At 37.3% G+C, this 22,520-nt stretch overlaps 1 protein-coding gene across 5 annotated transcripts in view; it reads left to right on the top strand.

Annotated features, from left to right (window-relative positions):
• CDYL (chromodomain Y like) overlaps positions 1-22,520 on the top strand; it is a 106,917-nt gene that overhangs the window by 30,741 nt on the left and 53,656 nt on the right. For 3 of the 5 annotated variants that reach the window (XM_065052490.1, XM_065052491.1, XM_065052492.1), the window contains exon 2: positions 19,033-19,684. In XM_065052490.1, coding sequence (XP_064908562.1) covers positions 19,033-19,684 — 652 coding nt within the window. Of the gene's footprint in view, positions 1-5,738; positions 6,045-19,032; positions 19,685-22,520 lie in introns of those variants that run through there. The other 2 variants (XM_065052493.1, XM_005506699.4) reach the window with 2 other exon arrangements.

Below are 22,520 nucleotides of genomic sequence, written 5' to 3'. Positions count from 1 at the left end.
TTAACTTTTTGACAGTAGAAATGCTAATATTTTCTTGGGAATGTTGAAGTTGAGCTGACTTTTGATACTTCAGCCTGCATTTCACCTCTGTGGTGTATCTTCTTCAGGGTGTTGTCATTTAGGAATCTCAGTATATTATTTGCCCCACTAAACCAGGATCTTTGGCCAGGTTATTTCCCCCAGAATACTTGGAGTGTTATGTCTGTCATGTGCTTCCTTCACAAGCAGGCATGAGGCATGCCTGCGTAATAGGAATTGCATCAGCTTCTCAGGAAGGGTTTGTGATCCTCTGAAAAGAGTCAGGGCTTTGGGAGCTCGGAGGATAGGCCATCCTGTGAACTTTTGAAGGAAAAGGAAGTTAAATTGATTTTGAATTACATTAAAGTATAGTGCATTGAGATGCTTTAAATATCATGTTCAGTTGTTCCATCTCAGATGAGACAAATAATGGAAAAGTGTCATATGATTTTTTTGATTGGAGAAAATAAAACTTTCAGGAGAATTGAATTTCTCCATAGAAACATTGATTTAATTAAAACTGCCTTCCTGATAAGAAAATATTGTAAAATTCCAGGCAACATTTAAAATTAATTAGTAGTTTTTGTTATGTTTTCTGTTCTTTCCAGACCGCCTCTGTAACCATTGCTCTAAAGTGTCACTGGTCTGAATGAAACAGAACACAAGGGCTACTACTTCAGTTCAAGCACTTGATCTGCTGGTGGCCTTGGCTTCCATAAAACTTCTTTAGCCTGTTGTCAGTGAAGTATTAATCCTCATCTTTCTACTTCTTAAAAATACTGAATGGCTTTTGATGCAAGAGATGCTCTACTGGACTAGCCCTAAGATCCACCTAGGTAGTGTTCTGTCTTGAAATTATAGTAGCAAATGGATAAAGAATAATAAGACGGCACAGAGTGACTCCTCCTTTGGCGTACCTTTCTTGTTACTGGGAAACAGTAATTTAAAAACTTCCTGAGCTACAGTTTGCACTCAATATTTACTAATCTAAAGTGGATCTATAGTTCATACATTCATGTAGTCCCTCCAGTATGTGATGTGGCAGAATGCTCTACAACTTGATTTTTTTTTTTTTTCTTCACTAGGCGCCCCCCACTTTTTGTTGTTGTTGTGGGAAGTATAGGGAATGTTCCATATTAATTTTCTTGTTAATCATTTCATATACCTCTTAACCTCATTCATCTCTTCCCCAGGTTAAGAGTCAGTCTGTTGAGTTTTTCCTTCTTTGGAAACAGTTACAAACTTCTGATAGTTCTTGTCACTTGAGATCTTCTGATCTCAAAAACAGATGGAGAGACAATGGCACATGTGATATGGAGAGTATTTGGGTTTACACTGTGCAGTACTTATGGAATTCAAGCAAACTTCAAAAAGTTCATTAATTGTGTTTTGGGATTTTCCAGGTTGGAAGAATATCTGGTCCCTAGAGTTCACCATTTTCATGTTTTTGATGAGTTGTTTAAGCAAGAAGAACCCAGTGGCACTGGGAAGTACAAAATAGGATGGTTCTTCAGATTTATTTGCAGGGGGAGATGGAGTGAGCTAAAATAGTTGGAAAAGAGATAAGACAAAAGCAAACCCAGGGGGCCATTGGTCCTTGCAAAGATCCATCTAGAGGCTTTGACATCTAAAGCCTGTTTCAGCAGAAGATTTGGTTTTACACAGTGTAGCTCAATTTATGTATTCTTGCAAGTATCAGGAGTTCAAAAAAGAAGCCCTTTGGAGGGGCCATCCATTCTAGGAAGTTGGATTGTAAAATTGTGTGTCTTGTCTATCCACCTCCACCTGTATAAAACCTGAGCACTTCCATGCCATAGGTACATTTTAAGCACAGTCATCAGAACCTTAATTTCAGCTGTTAGTTTAGGAAAGTTTTTAATGATTTCTATGTAATTCTGGATATTACCATTTTAATTCTTCAGAACTGGCTCCAAGCTTTTTGCTAAAAAGGATCACAACAATTTAATTTTGTATTTGTTTTACTGCTGCATAGTAGTATAAAGTAAATCCTCTCCCCCAATAATCAGTAGCATTATTAAAATGGGAAATAATAATAATGCAAGATGTAGTTTCGTGGTCAGTCATTTCCATCTTCTTTCTCTTAATTTTATCTGTCAAACTGAATTTATCTAAATTTGGTTGCAACTTTTAATTGGATTTTTATTTTTTTAAGTATTTTTTTTTCCAAAGTGAGAACTTACACTACTTTGTTAGTACAGCTTCCCTAATATCTGAGAGTATTTTGAATTCTCAGTTTCTCTCCCTTTTTACATAAATGCACACATCACTCTTCTTCAAAAGATAGTCATGGTTGCTAGATCCAAGTATTAGTATGTCAATCTGATAATGGGAATGGACTGTCCATCATGGTATCCAAATACCCCCTTATCCAAACCGATGTTCACCTCTAAAACAGTAGTAGTAGGCATTCCACTGTAAACATATGCTACCTTGGAGAAACCCTCTGCGGGAAAAGGAAACACTGGTGAATCTGATTTTTCTCTTCTTTTTTTTGGGGGGAGGGGGGGGTGAGTGCAGGGGATGGTGATGTACAGTGCAAACTAGATGCTTTGGTCTAGACAGGATGCTGGCAGGATACAGGTGTAAGAGAAAACCAGCACAACCTATGCAGCATATTTTAGGGTGTAAGGGGGCAGATTGAAACACTAATATTATGGCTAAAAGCAGAAGAACATTTACACTGTTTCTAATACACACATTGCACCCAACAAAAGGGCTGTCACTCTCATAATGTTAAGCTAAAAAAAAAAAAAAAAAAAAAAAAAAAAAAAAAAAGCAAAATAAATATGTTCTCTAGCAGTAGTTGGTCTGTGAAAGTCTATCTCTTTCATATTGTGTCCTAGACTGGTAGGTAGTCCTAGACTGTCCTAGACTGGTCCCCCCTAAGGGGGGACCTCATTAATGTTTATAAATATATAAAGGGTGAGTGCCATGAGGATGGAGCCAGGCTCTTCTCGGTGGCAAACAATGATAGGACAAGGGGTAATGGGATCAAGCTGGAACACAAGAGGTTCCGCTTAAATTTGAGAAAAAGCTTCTTCTCAGTGAGGGTAACAGACACTGGAACAGGCTGCCCAGGGAGGTTGTGGAGTCTCCTTCTCTGGAGACATTCAAAACCCGCCTGGACATGTTCCTGTGCGACCTCACCTAGGCGTTCCTGCTCCAGCAGGGGGATTGGACTAGATGATCTTTTGAGGTCCCTTCCAATCCCAAACATACTGTGATACTGTGATACTGTAGAAAAAAGGCATCTCGTTATAAGTTAAGATACTGTTAGCAGGGTGTCTCTAATGTACATACACACAGATGCATACCAAATCCTTTAGAATAAATAAACTGCTTTCCCCCAGATTTATTTTTGAAACTGACACTCACTGTAGATAGTGGAAATGGAAATGAAATTTCACGTTCATCAGTAACCATATCCTTTAGGATTAAAGAGGAGTCTGTTTCTCTGACCTTTTTCCTCATTCCAGTAAGATGTCACAGAGTTCTGGAAGCATCAAGAAGAATCATTTCATTCAGACATTGGTATCTGGATTAAAAAAAAAAACAAGAAACTTGACTTAAATAGGATGATATAGGATTATAGGACAAGAGGAAATGGCTTCAAGTTGCACCAGGGAGGTTTAGATTGGATATAAGGAAACATTTCTTCATGGAAAGGATTGTCAAGCATTGGAACAGGCTGCCCAGGAAAGTGGTTGAGTCACCATCCCTGGAAGGATTTAAAAGGCATAGAAATGAGGTTCTTAAGGACATGATTCAGTGCCAGAGTTAGGTTATGGTTGGACTTGATGAACCTGGGGATCTCTTCGAACCAAAATGATGCTATGATTCTGTGAAATGGTTTTCTAGTTTGGAAGCAGTCATGCATTGGTGATTTTTTTTGTGTGTGTGTGTTTGTTTTTAGTGGGTTTTTTTGGTCATTGTTTTGGTTTTTTGTTTGTGTGTTTTTTGTTTTTGTTGTGGTTTGTTTGTTTGTTTTGAGGTTTTTGTTCGTTGTTTTTTGTTTGTTTTTGGGTTTTTTTGTGGTTTGTTGTTGTTGTTTTGTTTGTTTGTTTGTTTGTTTTCTTTTTTTTTTCAACAGCTCTCTGAATGATGATTCCGGTCTGGCCCTTGAATAATTATTTCTAAATGTGAAATCATAAGTTCAAATGACATTGGGCCTGCAAAATAAAAATAGAAACTTTTATGTAACCCTTCTTAGGTTTATGGGAAATATTAATATAGGTTCCTTGCAACATTTTTTTTGTTTCTGGATTGAGATGGTTTCATTTTTACTTATTCTCTGTTGCACTTGTTAGAAAGCAAGACTTCTTTAAACATGTAGTCAGGGTAAGGGATACATAGAATAAGAGACAAAGTTCTAATGCTTTGTTTTGACACCACATTGTACTTGGTAACTGTGAGAAGATTCTTGTCATAAACCAAATGATTAAAGATTTCAGGGTAGAAAAGCTTCTGAAGGAGACAGACTTTTCAAAACTGTGATATCATCCTCATGTAATTGAGGACATTTCAAAAACAAAGAATGAAAAACAAACATACAAGAGCAAGAAATTAGAAGGTTTTAATTCATACACATGCCAGTATTCCATAAAATGTAATCAAATAATTTTGACGAATTCTTGATTATGCACTTAACTATCTTTAATACTTATATACCATTTGTAATTATTTTCATGTGTATAAATTCAGTATTCAGTCTTTAAAGGAATCTCTAAAAATAATGCATTCCTTCAGGTAACTACCTCATTGCTGATTTTTCTTTTTCGGGTTGAGGGACTCTGAGTTAAATTTCCTTTGTGTTTATGGCAAACCAATAGAAGCCATGCTGCTAGGAAACTGCAGCAGTTTTCACCGTAATTCCACATTCTTGTTATTCCAGAAAAACTCAGCACTGCTGTATGTCCTTTCCACCCCCCCTTCAATCATTTAAGTGTGTGATTACACAATAAACCAGCTGAAAACCAAAACATTTTTGGATGTATTTATTTTTAGGCAGACCCATTCACCAGTTTAATTCATAACATTGCTACTTTCTGGAAAAGGAAAGAATCAGCTATGTTCTTCACAGTGACAGAGCCAAGTGTTCCAGATTAACAGAATATAAAGCAAAGGTGTTTGTTGTCATGGATTATGAGAACAAGGAAAGTGGGGGTTTTTTTAAGACCTCATCTGTTGAGGGTGAAAAGACTCAATAAATCTTACATTTCAGCAGAAATATATTACATGCATTACTAACATGCTTAGCTGTTTGTGTGATTTCAGATAAAAAAAAAATACTTTTTCACATGGACTGCATGACCAATATCACTCCACCTAATGAAAAGCATAGCCTGAAAATCAAAGTCTAAATTAATCAGTGGTAAATATCTTGGTGACTGGTTACTAATAATAAAAATAGCAAGGAAAAAGCTGAACGTTTCTATTACTCAAGTAGGAAGGTGTAGAAGACACAGGCTCATAAACTACATGACGAAGTACCTCAGTTTGGATGCAGTTTCCAGGAAATCTCATTACAAAATCATTAGTGCTTTGGATTGCATCTATATTCGGGCATTCGTTTTAGAGATTCAATTCTGTTTTCTGTAGCACCACTGTAATGGTAACAATATCAATTAATTTAGTTTAATTTTTGAGTAACTGTAGAGATAAGACTATATCCTGTGCTGAGTAGCACTAATTGTACTTTATGGTGATAAATTATTAAAAATGCTATCAAAAACTATCACAAAAGACCTTTAATATGCAAACATCTATTTAAAGGTATGTTTTAAAACATATTAGATTTAACCACTAGCTATTTTGAATTTACAGGTGATACTGGACATTGCCAACAGATGAACAGATTAATTGCCAACACCTGAAAAAAAAAAGACATTATCTATTTTTAAAGAAGAACCTGAATTCAAAAGGTTTTTTAAAAATGTGACTACTTCTAGGAACAGATGGACTTTTGGCAAGGAATTTGGAGCATAAATTATTTGGATGCAGCATAGGTATGCAGTAATAATGCTAGATATAAGGATAAATGTGTAGGGAGAAAGGAACTCTCACCTGTCTTCCAGTCAAATTTGAAAGTAAAATATGATTCTATATTTCAGTGTTGCTGTTAACTGCACAGATAAGTGTAATGCCATATTCCTGGAATTTGGGAACTTGCTTCTAAAGAAACTATTTCTGTTTTATGTAGGCAGGGATTACCAAGGCTAGAAGTTTGGAAGGCCAAGTAGCTAGACCTTGCCTGAGCATTCCCTGAATTTCAGGACTTTGTTGTGCAAAGAAACCAACTAACATTACTGCTTCAAGAAACGTGTATTGTGAGGCAGTAGCTGTTCTGGAAGGGTAACTCCCTGCTGTTGGTATCACCCTGTGATGACCATTTCTCAGTGCAGGCAATCTGTAAATAATACTGATGTTGCAATGTGAAAATAATTATCTGTGAATTTTTGCATTCTTTTTGTGGTATTATTTTGGATATAATTTTTTTCAATGGAGGAAGGGCAATAATGCTAAGGTGTTGTATACGAAAAACAGCTCTTAAGTAAAAAAAGTGTTCACTTTTACAGTGTGTATTTAAACTGAATTTAAATATGAAAAGACATCATGAAGGGGAAAATAGATGCCAGTGTATTACATGCTTAAATCTTGATTCTCCACGCACACATTAGTGAATTTGTCTATTCTATAAACAAAGAGGTGAGACAGTCATTTATTTTCTACAGCCTAAAGAGTATAGAAATAATAATTTGAGATCTGCCAGCAAATTGTACACATAGCTAAGACAGAAAGGTTTGGGATTAACTTAAAATACTTTTATATAGTAAAAAAACTATTTGTGAACAGTGACTGTACCACAAACAGCTGCATAGATAATGTGCACACAGTTTTGTGTTTTTTTGGGGTTTTTTTTAATTAAAAAAAAATAAGCACAGTGTTATTTTGCAGCATATTTTACAAATTACTTCAGTGTGGAAACTAGAGAAATCAGTAAGTGTTCAATGTGCCATTACAGTATAGAATGATGAGAAAAAGAATTCTCAAGGCATTATTTGGAGAGTGAAGTATGTTGTGGGATTAGGAAAAGCACTGCAAATAACAGTATCAGATTCGGACAGGGAGAAACAGGGGGAAAGGAACAAAAAGCAACTGAAACTGAAGGAGATGGCATGAGAGGTGATTTTTTTCTTTTCCAAGAACTTATCTTTTAAACAGATGCAGTGTTACCTTACAAGTGTGTACAGCAGGTAGATGAGGGTGCACCAAAATCTGGTAGAAGATACAGAAAAATATGTCCTTCCTCTGTAAAACAACATGCGGTAGTTTCCTTATAGTATTTTTGTATTAATAGTAGAAGGGTGACAGATTATTTTATATGACATCTCTGCAGAGAGAAAGACTTGAATGCAAGCAGAGAAGGAAATTCGTGCTTTTAGAAAGTTACTCTTGGTTCCTTTGTTCTTGAGGATGGATTTTGGCAAGTTGTAGTGCCATGCCATTTCAACTGTGCTTCTTTTTTAGGAAAAAAAACCCCTGACTTTCCACAGACTTTAAAAGGCATTGCTAAAATCTGCTGCAGAACAAATAATTTTGGTTTCTTTAATAGCTGTGTTGTGACCTTAAACGGCGCAGTTTTTAAGTGCTTTATCAAAGCTGCGATGGCTACTTCATGCTACAGCCAATTTTGAGACAATGTTTTCTGGACAGACATAGTGGGCAAGAAGCGTTTTGGGTAACAAATAACTTTTATTATTTTATTGCCTGATTTTGGAAAGTCTGTATTTTTCCTTATCTTCATTCCAGAGGATAGTGAATAGAAGATTCTTCTTCTGAAGGTTTTTGTATCTATATTACTTTAGAAATTCATGTTAACCCTGTAACAGAGAAGTTGTGGCTACGAAGCCTTTTTTTTTTTTTTTCAATGAATTATTGAAAAATGAGTTTGCCTATCTGAACACAAGCTGCTGAGGGTTAATTTAGCAGAAGTTAAGCCCCCTTGCGTTCTAGCTTGTCCTCAGCATTTCACTGGGGGTTAGGTGCGGCTGGGCTGAACCCCTGAGTGGTGATGCTTCATTATATCAGAAAAACATCAAGTCAGCACTATAAGTCAGATTGTGCTCAGCAGCTGCTCTGGCGTTATGTTGCATCTGCACGATGTATAGATTCACTGATAGTGCAGGGGCAGTCACATCCATTGACTTTACGCTCTTGCACAGATGCAAGAGTAATATAATATATACTGTAAGTCTGAGTGCATTCAATGAGAAATTCTCATGAATAGATCCACAAATAATGAGGTTTATTCAAGCAACAGGTAAAAGTTCTTTTAGATTGCCATTGATAAAATACAGTGTCTGCAAAAACACACTTTAGTTGCAAAATACACTTTACTTGTAAAAAACACACTTTAGTTGCAAGAAAAAGAATTTATATATATATGGTACCAATACTTAAGATTACTATATAGTGCTATTAATGTGATTACAAATACAAGCTCGAAGTCTAAGAGTCCTGGGGAAACACTTGGTATAACCAAGTGCTCAAATTTTGCCCAAAATTGTCCCTTTGGGGGGACCCATCGACTGGTCCCAGAAGTCTGTTATCCTGTTCCCCTGACTTCTAAGTGATGGTATCTTCCCTAACTTTCTCTTATTGCTAGGGTATTGTATAGTATTTTCTACATTTAGGTAGAGCTTGAGTAGCTCTAGTTGTACATATCTTTGATATTGATTCGTGTAAAAACTCTCATTTCAATTTTTAAGGTAAAATCTTAACTGGACATCCTCAAAAGTGAATAGCAGGTGTGCAGAAGGCAGACATCTTTTGAAACAGAGGCATGTTTTGTTATTATAATGAGATAATAAGCAACATTCATCCATTGGACAAATTTCTGGCTCAGTAACTAGCATTTTGGACAGAACTGAACATTTATCCTATTTAATTGGCTGGGTTTATACCTTATCTTTTGATTGACAGCAGCTATACCGTCAGGATATGAAGATGATTAGGGACCTAGAGCTCCTTTCTTACAAGGAGAGACAGAGAGCTGGTTCTGTTCAGCCTGGAGAAGAGAAGGCTGAGAGGGGATTTCATAAATGTTTATAAATAAATCAAGGTCAAATGTCAAGAGGATGCGACCAGACTCCTTTCAGTGGTGCCTAACGGTAGGATGAGGGGCAATGGGCACAGACTGAAGCACGTGAGGTTCCATGTGAAAAACTTCTTTACTTGGAGGGTGCCAGAGCACTGGAACAGGCTGCCCAGAGGGGTTGTGGAGTCCCTTTCTCTGGAGACATTCAAGACCTGCCTGGACATGTTCCTGTGCGATCTGCTCTGGGTGAAGCTGCTTTAGCAGGTGGATTGGATTAGATGATCTCCAGAGGTCCCTTCCAACTCCAGCCATTCTGTGATTCTGTGATCTGGTTCTTGTACTTGCCTTTTTATTCAGGGCCTGGCTGTGCTATCTTCACACTGCTACACTTCCCTGTATTTCATCGCTGCCATGACACTTGGCTCTCTTTATGCACAATCATCAAAGCATGTAGGCCAAGTTGGAGAACGTGAAACCGTACAGAGCAGATTCCTTCCCCCCTGTACAGCTGCCTTATATGCTGAAGATGTGCATATAACTTTATTCTCAATAAGTGTATGCTTGGTAATTAGTTTCAATAATTTGTCCCCTCAGCAATTATTCCACAGAGGTATATATATGTTAAAAACAGTGATACAATGTAGGCTAGTTTTATTTCTGATAAGCATATTTGAAGGATGAAAGGATGAGGGTTAGGATCCCCTTGAAGTGACAAATAATGGTGAAATAAGAAAGTAATTTTAACACATAGCTTATTGCAAAACTTGTACTACTAATGTGCTATATGTGGGCTTAGTAATAAGTGAATTATGTGCCAAAGATCACAAACTTATTTGAATATACTCTGATTATTTTTTTTTTTTTTTTTTTGTTAGGAAGGTATACACTGGTAGAACATTATAAAACTTTAAAAACCTTGCAAGCTGGAAGAATCTTTGCCAAGCAAGTTACCAGCGATCCCACAGCTTTATTTGTACCCCACAGCTCAGTGCCTAAAGAAAATGGGAGAATGGAGTCATGGAAGCTACAGTGGTATTAAATAAGAATTTAAGAAATAAGAATTTAGGTTCAGACTAAAAGCTGGGGAGATGGAGAGACCTGAGACCTAAAAAAGATAAATGCCTCTTTCCAACTGGAAAAATAGTTAATCTGCTAATAAATCCTGTAGAGAAAAAGAATGTAGGAACTATGAGACAGCTGTGCAGCACTGGGGTTGGTTAATTAGGGAAAATTTCCATATCACCAGCTTTTCCAGATGGGATTAGATCAAATATCGAGAGAAATCATATTGGAGGAAGAATGGCTTGAAACCTCTGCTCATATGGCACGTTCTTCTAGGATGTGTTTGATTTGAGGTAAAGCATACAGAGCAAGCCAGTAAATAATGTTGTTCTTAAAGATTATCTGGAATTGTTTAGTGTGTTTTTCTGTATTTGAAAACAAAAATGCAGTTATGGCCTTGAATCTGGAAGCTTGAATTATGTCTTGCTGAAATAAGCTTTTGGTGTAAGGGTGACAGGAGCCTGGTAGGAGGCCATAAGTGCATATTGTGCCTTCTTGAATGCAGTGATTCCAAAGAAAGCTGCCGCTACTGTATTTATTTAGGACAAGCACCTCAGGACTTATAAGAGAAAAAAGGAAGAAGAGAGTGCTACTGAATAAGCTTCTATGAACTTATATGAGGTCTATGTCCCTTCTTATTGAGGTTTGGTCCAGTGATCTACAGTAGCAGACTACTGGCACTGTCCCTTCTGCAAGCAGTAGGTTGCTGAAAAAACTCATTTGTTTTTGGTAGATTAAAGTGCTATTGTAGAATTAAGTGGAATTTTATTAATTAAGTACAGCATATCAAGTTTCCTCTTCAATTGTCCTGTGACGTTCTTATTCTTGCCCTTCTTTCTTGTTATAGTTCCCATTTCTGAAGTTTGCTTAACTGTGACAAAGTGTTGTCTAACATATTTGGAGTGTAGTTTTGCTGTGCCCTACTCCCTCCTTAAGACACTTTTTTTAGATAAAGGGTTTTGAATCTTTATCACTCATCAGCCTTTATAAATCTTTGTAACTGAGCACTGTTGAAGGTTCGGTTTCCTTCTGCTACTCTGTTATTCTGGCTGAGGGATAAAGTGACAATATTTCTATTTGCCTTATCTTTTAGGTAAATAGTAGTCAAGCTATTGAAGCTCTTACTGTGAGGTAGCTTTAATTTATGGCTACATTTTCCAAAATTATCACATCCCAAAACATGATTATTTTTGGGTAAGGGTTTTGACATTTATGTTGCCAGAGTTGCCAATAATAAATATACATTTTGGTTTTCTATATTTTTTTTTTCTTTGGGATAGTGTTGGTTCCACCAAGTTTGGGACCTGCAGTTTTCATGAATGCAATGGAGAGAAACAAGCAGCAAAATTTGATAAGTGCAGGCGGAAAAGAGGTCCAGGATTTGCTTCCTATGATACAGCTTTTGCAAATGAACTGAAGTTGTGAAGAATTTCCTTTGGAAATCTATGTGTGGGTGATGCTGAGATCTAGTAATTAGTGATAAGAAAGATCTTGATAGCTTTATGCGAATAACACAATACTTATGTAATAGCTTTGACAGTCCAGAATGCGTATCTTAAATCAAATTCTAGTAGTTTTTAACAGTTTCTTCTGATGAGGGCCATTTCCATTTAAGAAGCTAAATCTATTTGATGCCACTTGAACTGATTTCCTCCTTTTGAAATAAAAACATGTTTGATAAGAATACATTATTGCAGGTGTTTCTTTTTTTTTTTTATTCAGTATTTGTACATATGTTAGCAATTTTTAATGTACTTTCATTCTGCTTGTGTGCAAAATCGAAAATTTATAAGACTATTTTTTCTTTGTAAAAAGGCTAGAGCTGTTATGAAAAATGAGTTGATGAGAGTAAGATTTTTCTAGCCATTTTTGCAGTAGCTACATAATTATAGTTAGGGTGAGGCAGTAACTTGTACCAGAACTTGCTGTGATTATAATATTTCTATCTAAATTGTATCTGGAAAGATGCGTGATGCTGACATTTTAGCATCAATCATCAGTGGTGACTTGTGAGGAAGAAAATCTCAGGCAAACTGTTTCTCCAGTAAGTTAAGACTCTAAAGCAAAGTGACTGTCGCAGTTTCTCCTTCCTGACCAGTTGCCTTAGTGTCCTCTATTGGAAGAGGCTTCCTGAGATTTTTTGTTTTCCTAATTGTGAACTGTATTTTTCAATAGATCATAAAGGAGCTGCAGGTACAGTGATACTCAGTTTGTTGAGTTTAAGTACAGGGCATAAAACTTCCTAAAATGCCTTTTCAGGAGGTGGCTGTGCAGCCAGGCATGGCACATGCCGCAGCTGTGATTCCCTGGAACTATCGGTGTTGATGAGAATGTGGTAATTAAATTATTTTGTCTATTGTCTTTGTTAGGACTATGGAAGGATATAAGTCATAAAGTTGATGATAAATTATGAGCTTGACTGAGACAATTATATTTTTATAGGCAACTTGATTAGAAATTTATACAGAGGGTGGATTAAAACTTTAATTATGACCTGCAGGCCAGTATATTAATTTAATGTTGCAGATAGCCACAAAGTTAGCTCTTGCATGACTTGTGTCCAGGAATAGTAAACAAATGGACAGTCTACGGTAGAAATAAAGCCTGGGCAAAATAGAAATATTAATATTTGTTTTAACACAGTTATTTAATTTTTGGAAGGAGGGTTGAGGTATACAATTCTCTTTATTGCACTGCTAGCATGAAGTACCACTGGAAGTGTATTAGCTGTTTATGTGACCCCCTGTTTGTAGACACATGTTCAAACTTCACTGCACACACTGCTTCCTAAAAAGGAGGCTGGGAGTGGCTGTGGGCTGTTAAGTGGTGATCCTGTATGAACTCATCCTGCTGGTCCTGATTGCCAGAAGAGAGTTGAGTAGGTGAGCTCTCCGTTGGCAGGCGCTGGGCCAGATCAGGTATCAACCCTCATCCCAGAGCTGTCATGAAAACAACACAAAAGCTGGATCATCTGCTTTAGCTAATTTGACAGAAAGGCAATAATCTGCCCACATCTGATCCAAACTTACTTTACACAGCTCTGGCTTCCAGAACAATATATATATAACCCAGTTGTCACCATCGCCAGAGAGTCCTGTACTGTATAGACACTGGCCAGTCACGCCATAAGGATGCAGCGGCTCAGTTTACAACAGTTCATCGACTGTTAATCTAATCACTCTGCCCTGCTAATAAAATCAGTCAGCTCCAGGAGCATGTGGCGGCAGGCTGACGTTCACTTCCAGGCTAATGTGAATGGAGTGACATGGAGCTGCAATGAAGATGAACTCTAGGATTTATATGGTATCCTAGTGTAATTTTTTTACTGATATATTTGAACTTAAACCATACAGTACTATGCTTTTGGTATGCTAAATGTATGTGTGTTAAGCTGGTTTTAGATTTTACCTGCTGGTGCTAATGGCAGTGAGCAATGCTCTGAACTAGTGTTAGGTCATTCTATTGGAAATTATGTATTTTCTAGTAAAATGTGTACATTGGAGATTTTAGTGCACATCCTGCAGACCTTCAAGTGTATTACAACATCCTCATCAAATTTGGTTTTGAATAACTGGCTTCCCAAAACTACTTTTTACTTTTACTTCGAGCAAAACTTGGCATTTAGCTGTTTTCCTATGTTGTGTCCAGCTATATATTAGTTGCATTTTTGAAATGTAGGATGCATTTATTTTATTTACAATAAGAAGTACTTGTATACTGTTATTGACTTCTGCAATATTCAAATAAGTAGAGGATATAGTCATTCATAAACATTGCCAATTGCTTATGGATGATCTTTTAGGTCCCATTTATACATGGAACAGTTTCCAGTTTAACCGAGGTGACTGTTCACATGAAGCACATACATGTGTGCAAGACGTGCATTTCTTCTAGCTCTAGTCTCTGAACTGTGGAATGTCTGCAATAGTAGTTTGGCTCAATTGGAGGAAATCAGAAGAGGGAAGCAGTTGGTGCTGTGACCCCCACCTCTTCATATTCTGCTGTGCAGCACTTTTATTTTGGACTAGATTATGTGGAGCCTCTCAGGATCAAATATCCATGCCACAACGTGTGTTGAAACTGTTCAGAGCTGTTACTTGCTTGGACCCATGTGCCCCCTTAGAGGTTGTGGCGTGACAGATAACACTATTGCATTGGTGCATTTGCATTTCCATTTTATATTTCTCTATAAAGAGTCCACATCATGTATACAAAAACTGGTCTGTGAACAAAACCTTTGCATGGTAAGTGGGAATAGTGCAGAGGGAAGAAGGATTTGCTTCTAAATTGCACTATTGCTCTGAACAAAACCACTAATGTAAATGTAGCCTTCAGCTAACAGAACAAGGCCTTCTATATTTTACAGACAACAGATAGAGTATGAAGTCAAACAGATTCCATTCTGTTAACTTTAATTAATTTAGCCCTACATGAATGAGGACAGAGAGGAACATGATGGGAATGGAAAACGGATTTATGATAAACAAGTCAGCGCTCACTGAGTATTTACATGCCTACTTTTGTGTTTGTTTTGCTCATTCTGTTTTTTGTTGCCCCCCTGGACAGATGTACCTTCAGTTTAATCTCTTCAAATCTTCTGTTAAAGTATGATCTCTCTCACTCTCTCTCTCATGTTATATATATATACACACACATACATATACAGAGTATGCCTTATATAGAGTTTACAAATGTGGCCAAATTACAGTGCTTTAGACTGAGAACATACTTTTGAATTTCATGTTACTTTTATTGACCTGAACTAAAAATCTTTCATTATGGATTAAGACTGTGTGTCCTTTTTCTGGCCTTAGCAGAATGAGGAGGTTACTGTACCTGTTCTGCCTATAGGTGTTTGTTCTCTGCCCAAAGTTGCAGTCCTCTTAGATGTGTCAGAAAATACCACGTATGTGGCTGCTGTCCAAACCAGTTATTTCAGGATGCCTCCATTAGCTCAGGTATTCTTAATATCTGAACCAGGTCACTTTGACAGAACTACATGAGGGAAGGTGACAAAAGAAGTCAACACAAGAAGTTGTGCTGACAGATGGGGAGGAACTGTTGTCTCTGAGCACAGGACAGGGAGGAGCAGTTGCAGTGTTGCTGCTTTCACCTGGTGCAGCTGTAGTCCAACAGCACTTTGGCCTGCAACCGTATCTTGTTCCTCTCCATGTTTTGAAAAAGTGTAAATGAGGTTTATTTTGCTAATAAAAGCAATTAAAATCAAAGTATCTGCGTCCTCAGGGAGAGAAAGCAAACACGAACCACTTCTTGCCACATTCATGGAAAGAAGGGAAGTTTACCATTTTACAAATGGGAAATCCCAGGTATTATGGTGTGTGTGATTATAATTTTGCTGCTCCACTGTTAGATTGTACTTCTGAGCAGTGCACTGTTTTCCTGTCAGATTTTCTGCTGGCTGCATTTTTGAGTGTTATTGATCAGTACCCCATGTGGGGAAACTGCTAACTTAAGCATGCTAAAATAAACTTGAAGATGTTATCTTTTACCACCCAGATAGTTTACCTGATAACTTTCCCTCACAAGTGTTTTATCTTTCCTTATTATATAATTTTCTATTTTGTTTTGATTCTTCTACAACACTTGAAAACCAACCATTAGTTGCAAATCCTGGCAGTACAGAACTTATTAACTACTAAAAATATTAACCCATGGCAGAAGGCATTAGACACTGTTGAAATGATAGTTGGCACAGACTTGTTGTCAAACCAGTTGCCTGGTGTGATTATGGCAAAGGATGTGGTCTTGCTCTTGCCCTGGTACTTAGGAGCACTCTGCCAGTTTTTAACTCTGAACTAACTCAGCATAAGATCAGAAAAGCACCTGCTCAGCTCCAGGGTATCAATAGCGGGGGAGAAGCAACACACCTGTAGGATGTTCCTGAGCTGTTTCAACAGCTTAGCTCCATCAGCAAACCGCTCCATAACAGATGTGTCAAGAAGTAAGAAGGTAGACATTTTTCCCTATCTAGTTATATTATTATTTTTTTAAAATTTTATTTTAATGTTTAGATGCAGTCCGTTAGTATCTTCTAACATAAGACTTTGTGGTGTCTTGCACTGTATTTCATGTCGTGTCATGTCACAACCGTATACCAGAGTAGAAATGGATGACCTGAACAAGCTTTCTTTTTCAGTAGGAAAAGAGAAGGACACATTTGTAGTTTCTGGTTTTGCCATGAAAGAGTTTAAATCAGCCATTAGTTGAGGATGAATATTCCTGTTCTATACTCAAACCCTGTGTGCATTGTGGAAGCATTCCAGTTTCCTCTTCTCAAATTTGAATGAGAAACACTTATGTAGCTGTTATCATCAGCAGAAGTACTGAGGCAGAATATTCCTGAGCAGTTTTTCAAGTGGTCCTAGGGGAGTTAGACTAAGCAAGCTGAGGCAACCCAAAAAGTCCTTCAGTAAAGCTCTGAAGCCACATGATAAACTGTGTATCACAAGTTAATTGCTATAATTTTTGTGTTGTAAATAAAATAGAAATAAATAGTCTTCAAGAAAAATTAAAATGTTAGGAAAAAAAAATCTCCTTTTAATCAAAAAGAGCAAAGTCAAAGTAGGTTTTGTTGCAGGCTTGGACAATACAGCTAAATATAATTGTTTTGTTTATGCATTTCTGTTTGCTCTATAAATCATTGGGTTAGGAATGGATTTTTGCATCTCCTGTTCCAGAGTTCATCTGTTATCTCTGCAAGGTACCTGCTTTTTTGGATGAGAGGGTTGGCTTCATACTTGAAAAGGGCATGTCCTAAATGGGTGGCCTTTTAGTATTGAAAGACATCGGTAGAACTCTGTGCCCAGTGGTTGATGCTCTTTGTTATGAAGGTTTCCTGCTGGAAAATAAAAATATCTTCTGAGTAGCAGAAATATTTTTCTGAGAATATTTTAAAATCTATTTTAGAAGGTGGAGAGAGGATAAGCAAGACTATTGCAGTAACTGTTGTGGAGTTTTTTTGACAATACATTGAGTTTGATTCATGAGTGGTTGGTTGGTTGGTTTTTAATATCATATTTCTGGCTTATTAATTGAAGGTCTTTTAACTTGGTCTTTACTGAAAATTTTTTGAAGGCATATTTCTCAATAGTAACTCTAAGTCTAGTAACTTTCCTAAAGAGTTAAATAACCAGAATAAAAATCATTTTAATGTGTTTCAACATTTTAAATAATATTTGAACAATTTGTATTGCATTCCTCTCTGTAAAATGTGTTGAATTGTACAACTAAGTTACAAGGTAAAGGTGGAGCTAGTTTGACAGTTTGTGTTTGGTTTTTATTTGTGTGTTGTTGATTTGGTTTCATTTTTTGTTTGTTTGCTTGTTTTAGGGTTTTGTTGTTGTTTTGTTTGGTTGTTTTTTGGGTTGTTTTGTTTTGGCTTGGTTTGGGTTTTTTGAGACCTATGCAAACAGAGCTATGCAACATCCTAATGATAGCATAGTGCAACACCTGCAAGGTTTCCCGTGAAATTTTAGGATGTGTAGCTATATTGCTGCTGAGGTTGTAATAATAGTAATCATTTAAACTCACTGTTGAAAACCAGACAGTACATTATGATAACACACCACGTATAAAACTGAGGTGTACTCTTAAGAGAATCTGTTGTAAACAGTCATATGATTTAGTAATAACATACATACCTCTGTTTTCCTCCTATTCTTCCAAACTTTTCTGTAGATGTTCCATTTGGTTAAATGCCACTCCAGTAAATGTTACTGGTCTTCAGAGATTCACCTGGCTATGTGTGATCTTAGTTTACATGCATGGTCTTTGTTCACAAGGGGCTAAGCACCACCCTCCACCCCCTTTTTTTTTTAATAACCATAAGGAAGATAAAGATGGGGAAGAAAGCTGTATTGGTCCCACCAACAAAATGAAGTTGGCTGGAGGATTTACCAGAAGGGGCAGCCTGGGGAGGAAAAATGAAATAAAAAGGGGAAATTTTGAGGCTAGTCTTGCACTTGCATCTCTTTTTCCTTAAAATAATTCCATTTCTGTGGGACTAGCATGACCGGTATGAGTTTTGTTAAGAGGCATGAGGCTTTGTCCCTACAGCTGCTGCTGTCTGCCCTATCTGTGTTACCCCAGTGCCTGAATACCTCTAGCCTGTGGGTCCCATGTGCAGTTGTAGCAATTGCATGCTTTAGACTTGAAACATAAATATCATCTCTTATTTGCAGATAAGTCATGGTAATTTGTTCGAGTATGTGTATCAAAGATTCTGGACTAAACAAGTTCTCTGTTTTCACAAGAACAGCCTCTCAAACTATCTTATGTATTTGCCTCAATTTCTGAGCTCTACCATATTGTCCCTGGTAACTAAAGGACAGCTCACTGTAAGTAAGAGGTTCTCACATATGCCTTTGCTAAGCAAAAAAAAACAACTATTCAAACATTATAAAATTGATAAATTTTGTAAGGTAAACACTCTGTGTTTACAAAGCATATTTAAACATGACTCAGAGCAGGAAATCCTATCCACGTTGAAGTTGGTGTCAAAACTTAGCTGGGGCCAGTGCTGATTGTCAACTGTAATATGTCATATTCCGATTCTCGTGCCTGCAAAATACTTGCTTAAGAGCAATGTTGGTATTTTAGAACATCTTTTACAAGGTGGAAGTAACAATCTGAAGTTTAAAGAGAGGAAATTCTAGTTAGCAGTCAAAGACTAAGCTATAGAACAGCAATAAAGTATTACAGAACTACAAGAGTATTTTTAAATCTCCCTACACTTAACGAATAATTTACATGTAAGTTGCTCACTTGAGTTCTATACCTGCCCATGTCTAATGTTTAATTTTCCTTTTTAACAGGTAGAGAGAATTGTTGACAAGAGGAAAAACAAGAAGGGAAAAACAGAGTATTTGGTGCGATGGAAAGGATACGACAGTGAAGATGATACTTGGGAGCCAGAACAGCACCTTGTTAATTGTGAGGAATATATACATGAATTTAACAGACACCACAATGAAAAGCAGAAAGAAAGCACATTAACCAGGACAAACAGGACCTCTCCAAATAACGCCAGAAAACAAATTTCTAGATCTACCAATAGTTCTTTTTCAAAGACATCCACTAAATCTTTAGTTATGGGTAAAGACCATGATTCAAAAAATAATCAACTCTTTTCTGCCACCCAGAAGTTCCGGAAAAACAATTCACCATCTCTTTCTGGAAGAAAAAATATGGACCTTGCAAAATCAGGTATTAAAATCCTAGTGCCCAAAAGTCCAATTAAGAGCCGGACAACAGTTGATGGCTTTCAGAATGAAAGCCTGGATAAAATGGACCACATAGAGCAGGATCAAGAAGACTCTGTAGCACCAGAAGTAGCAGCAGAAAAACCTGTGGGAGCTTTACTAGGACCTGGTGCAGAGCGTGCTAGGATGGGGAGCCGACCAAGGATACATCCATTAGTGCCAGTAACAGCCACAATTGCATCAGCATTAACAATAAATGGAAAAGGTATGTGTACGAGTCGGTCGTTTTTGTGTATGCTTTTCATTTGACTGATCTTCTTTGCTGTTCAGATGCAAACAAATTACCTACTCTGTTCCAGCCATGTTAAATCAAGTCTAGAGAACTTCACAACTCTATTTGACATAACTATATGACTACAAAGCCGTTTAGAATTTTGCCAGCTTTTGCTTTCCCTGTAGAGATTCATTGGTATTTGTGTTTTCAGAGTCACTGTATGATACATCTGTGTTTGCCTTGACATTGTGTGGTACATGTATTCTGTGTACCACTTCCAGAGATTACATCATTGCTTTAAGTTTCTTTAAATAGGTCAGATTTGTTCTGAATATTAGAAGCATAAATTATAGGAATAGATAAATTATGTGAACAGGGATTCTTCCTAACAGTATGCATATCTGGTTTGTTAAAATATTGCCTGGAAGAAAACCTGTGAGAATAACATTGCTTAAAAAATGAAGACAATAAGTTTTGTTTCAGTGAAAATTTGAGAGTTGTGGAGGCAAATATGCCTTCTGCCTGGATTGAATTTGGTCTTCATTATATTTTATCAATATTTTGTTGTTTATACCTTATTTGATATTGAAAGCTTATTTAGATTTGATGTCTGGTTTGCTAGTATCTCAGTAAGTGACAGTTTCTTCAACTTGTACTGTAAAATTTGGGAAACCAATGAAACTTATGGGAGGAAGCTGTTTGTTCCCCCCAGCCAGCTGAGGCCCTTGTTTAAAACTTCATGGTCCTCATTCTTGTGCCCCAAACTTCTATTCTTCCCTGGCAGGCCAAAGTTGCTGTGTAGTCACGGATGTTATTGTAAGCATGCTTTTCAGGCTGAATCTTCAACTGGAATACTGTGTCCACCTATAAAATGCAGTCAGTAAAATCTGCAGGTATGCTATTGGTCATGGCTTTCTGTAAAAGTGCTTGAAAACCAAGGACTGGGCTTGCCAAAAAACACTTGTCAAAGACAAACCATATAGGAAAAAATATGTGTTGAAGACTTTGGGAGAGTTCGTTGGATGTCCTACTGTTGCTTGCATTCAGATTTTCTGAAAAAACCAAACAGCTGCAGTGGGAGATGTTACAAAGCACTGGACAAGGGAGGAACACGCTCCTGGAGCTGTGGTGTCGGGTCATGGACCAACCCATTTTTCTGCAGATGAACTAGGTAACCATGGTAATGCACACACAGATGCCAGGAATATCTCTTCTTTTGCATGGGCTAAAGAAGGAATGTAAATCTCGGAGGATGTAAACAAAGCTGGAGGGGAAAAAGGCAAGAGATGCCAGTATGTGAGTTTTCTGAGTAGGTGAGGTAGAGGAGTGTGTTTCCATGTTTTGTGATTATTAATATGTGTTTTGGAGTATGATCATGTTCCTAGGGAAGTGATTGTTAAATGCTGCCTTTGACATCCTGATTTATGCTTCACGGCATTAGAAAATAAACTAGGACACAAATGCCCTTCTTGGGTAGATCAGTAGCCACAAATTATTAAATTGTTTCCACCAACCTTTCACTCTGGTAACAGTGCTGCAGCAAGAGCCCTATGGAGAATGCCCAGTGAGCACATCAATGTCTGCTGCTGGAGGGATATTAGTTCAAGTACATTAACTGAGGCTTTCCTTCTCTGTCCTGATGCACTGCTGCCAATCCTCAAGCTGAGCTGTGCAGTCTCTTGGGAAATGGATGTTAAATACTCAAATTTATTATGGCTTTGCAGGTGGTTACGCTCATCTGCAACATTTTTGGGGCTAATATCCAAATCATACAATAATTCTTTGATTACAAGACTGGGAAACAAAGATACAAAAGACAAATACTTTGCATTTATATTAATATATCTGATGCCGGTCTCTTCCTAGCTGCCTAGGATTTCTTGGACAGATAACTTTCCCATGGAAGCCCAGGCTCCAGCCTATCTGTTCTGCATGGCCAGAGTGGACCTTTATTTAGAGAGAAGCCAAAAGAGGCAGCCGTATCTCCTAGAGCTAGCCTGGCCTTGGAGCTTCCTCAGCTGACACGTTTGCTGTCTCTTCAGTAAAGCTGCTCTCTTCTCCTTGCTATTTTTATTTTTATCTTCGCACTGCTGTTCATTAAAATGTGATAAATTGATGCTTGGATTCCGCCCTCCCCCTGCATGGGGTTGTCACAGTCCTGGATCCTGTTTCACTCGTTACTCAGGACATTCCTTCTGTCTTAAATGGACACCTCATCACAACACCACCTCAGGAATCGTGCATCATGAGAGGTATTCATTGTACAGAAACACCATCGAATTCATACCTTCATCACTGGCTTTTTATACGCACTAGGTCTGGCATATTAATAATATAGATGATAGATCTGGCATTTGGCGCACTCTTTCCAAACTTCCCACCTCCTCTGCATACACCTTCTGTGAATTTTAAGAGTTCCTACTTCCACATGGAGGATGCTGTCAGGAAGACAAAAGCATGTTTCGAAAAATAACTTTTTATTTGAGCTGGTTTAGGAATTTTTTAATCAAAATATTTTTGTTGAAAAAACCTAGTTAGTCAAAATAGAAACCACTACTTGGAAAGCATAATTCTAGAAAAATACGTATTACACTTCAAAAAAGTTTTAGGCAACTCTTTAAAATTAAAGCTGATTTAGAATTTGCATTCTTTCAGTAATACTAGTAAAATAATTTAAAATTTTAATATGAAAATGGTGTTCCTAATTGGGATTATTGCTATGACTGCTTTTGAATTGTGTGACTCTTATTGGTTTTCTAGTCCTAGTTCAGGATGGTGAAATCATCAGAGTTTAGTTTGTTCTTTGTTTTTCCCAGCTTTAATTTTT

The sequence above is a fragment of the Columba livia genome, chromosome 2 (assembly GCF_036013475.1).
Source record: "Columba livia isolate bColLiv1 breed racing homer chromosome 2, bColLiv1.pat.W.v2, whole genome shotgun sequence".
NCBI classification, from domain to species: domain Eukaryota; kingdom Metazoa; phylum Chordata; class Aves; order Columbiformes; family Columbidae; genus Columba; species Columba livia.
Note: the sequence above shows the minus strand (reverse complement) of the source record. Positions and strands in the feature narration are given on the sequence as shown.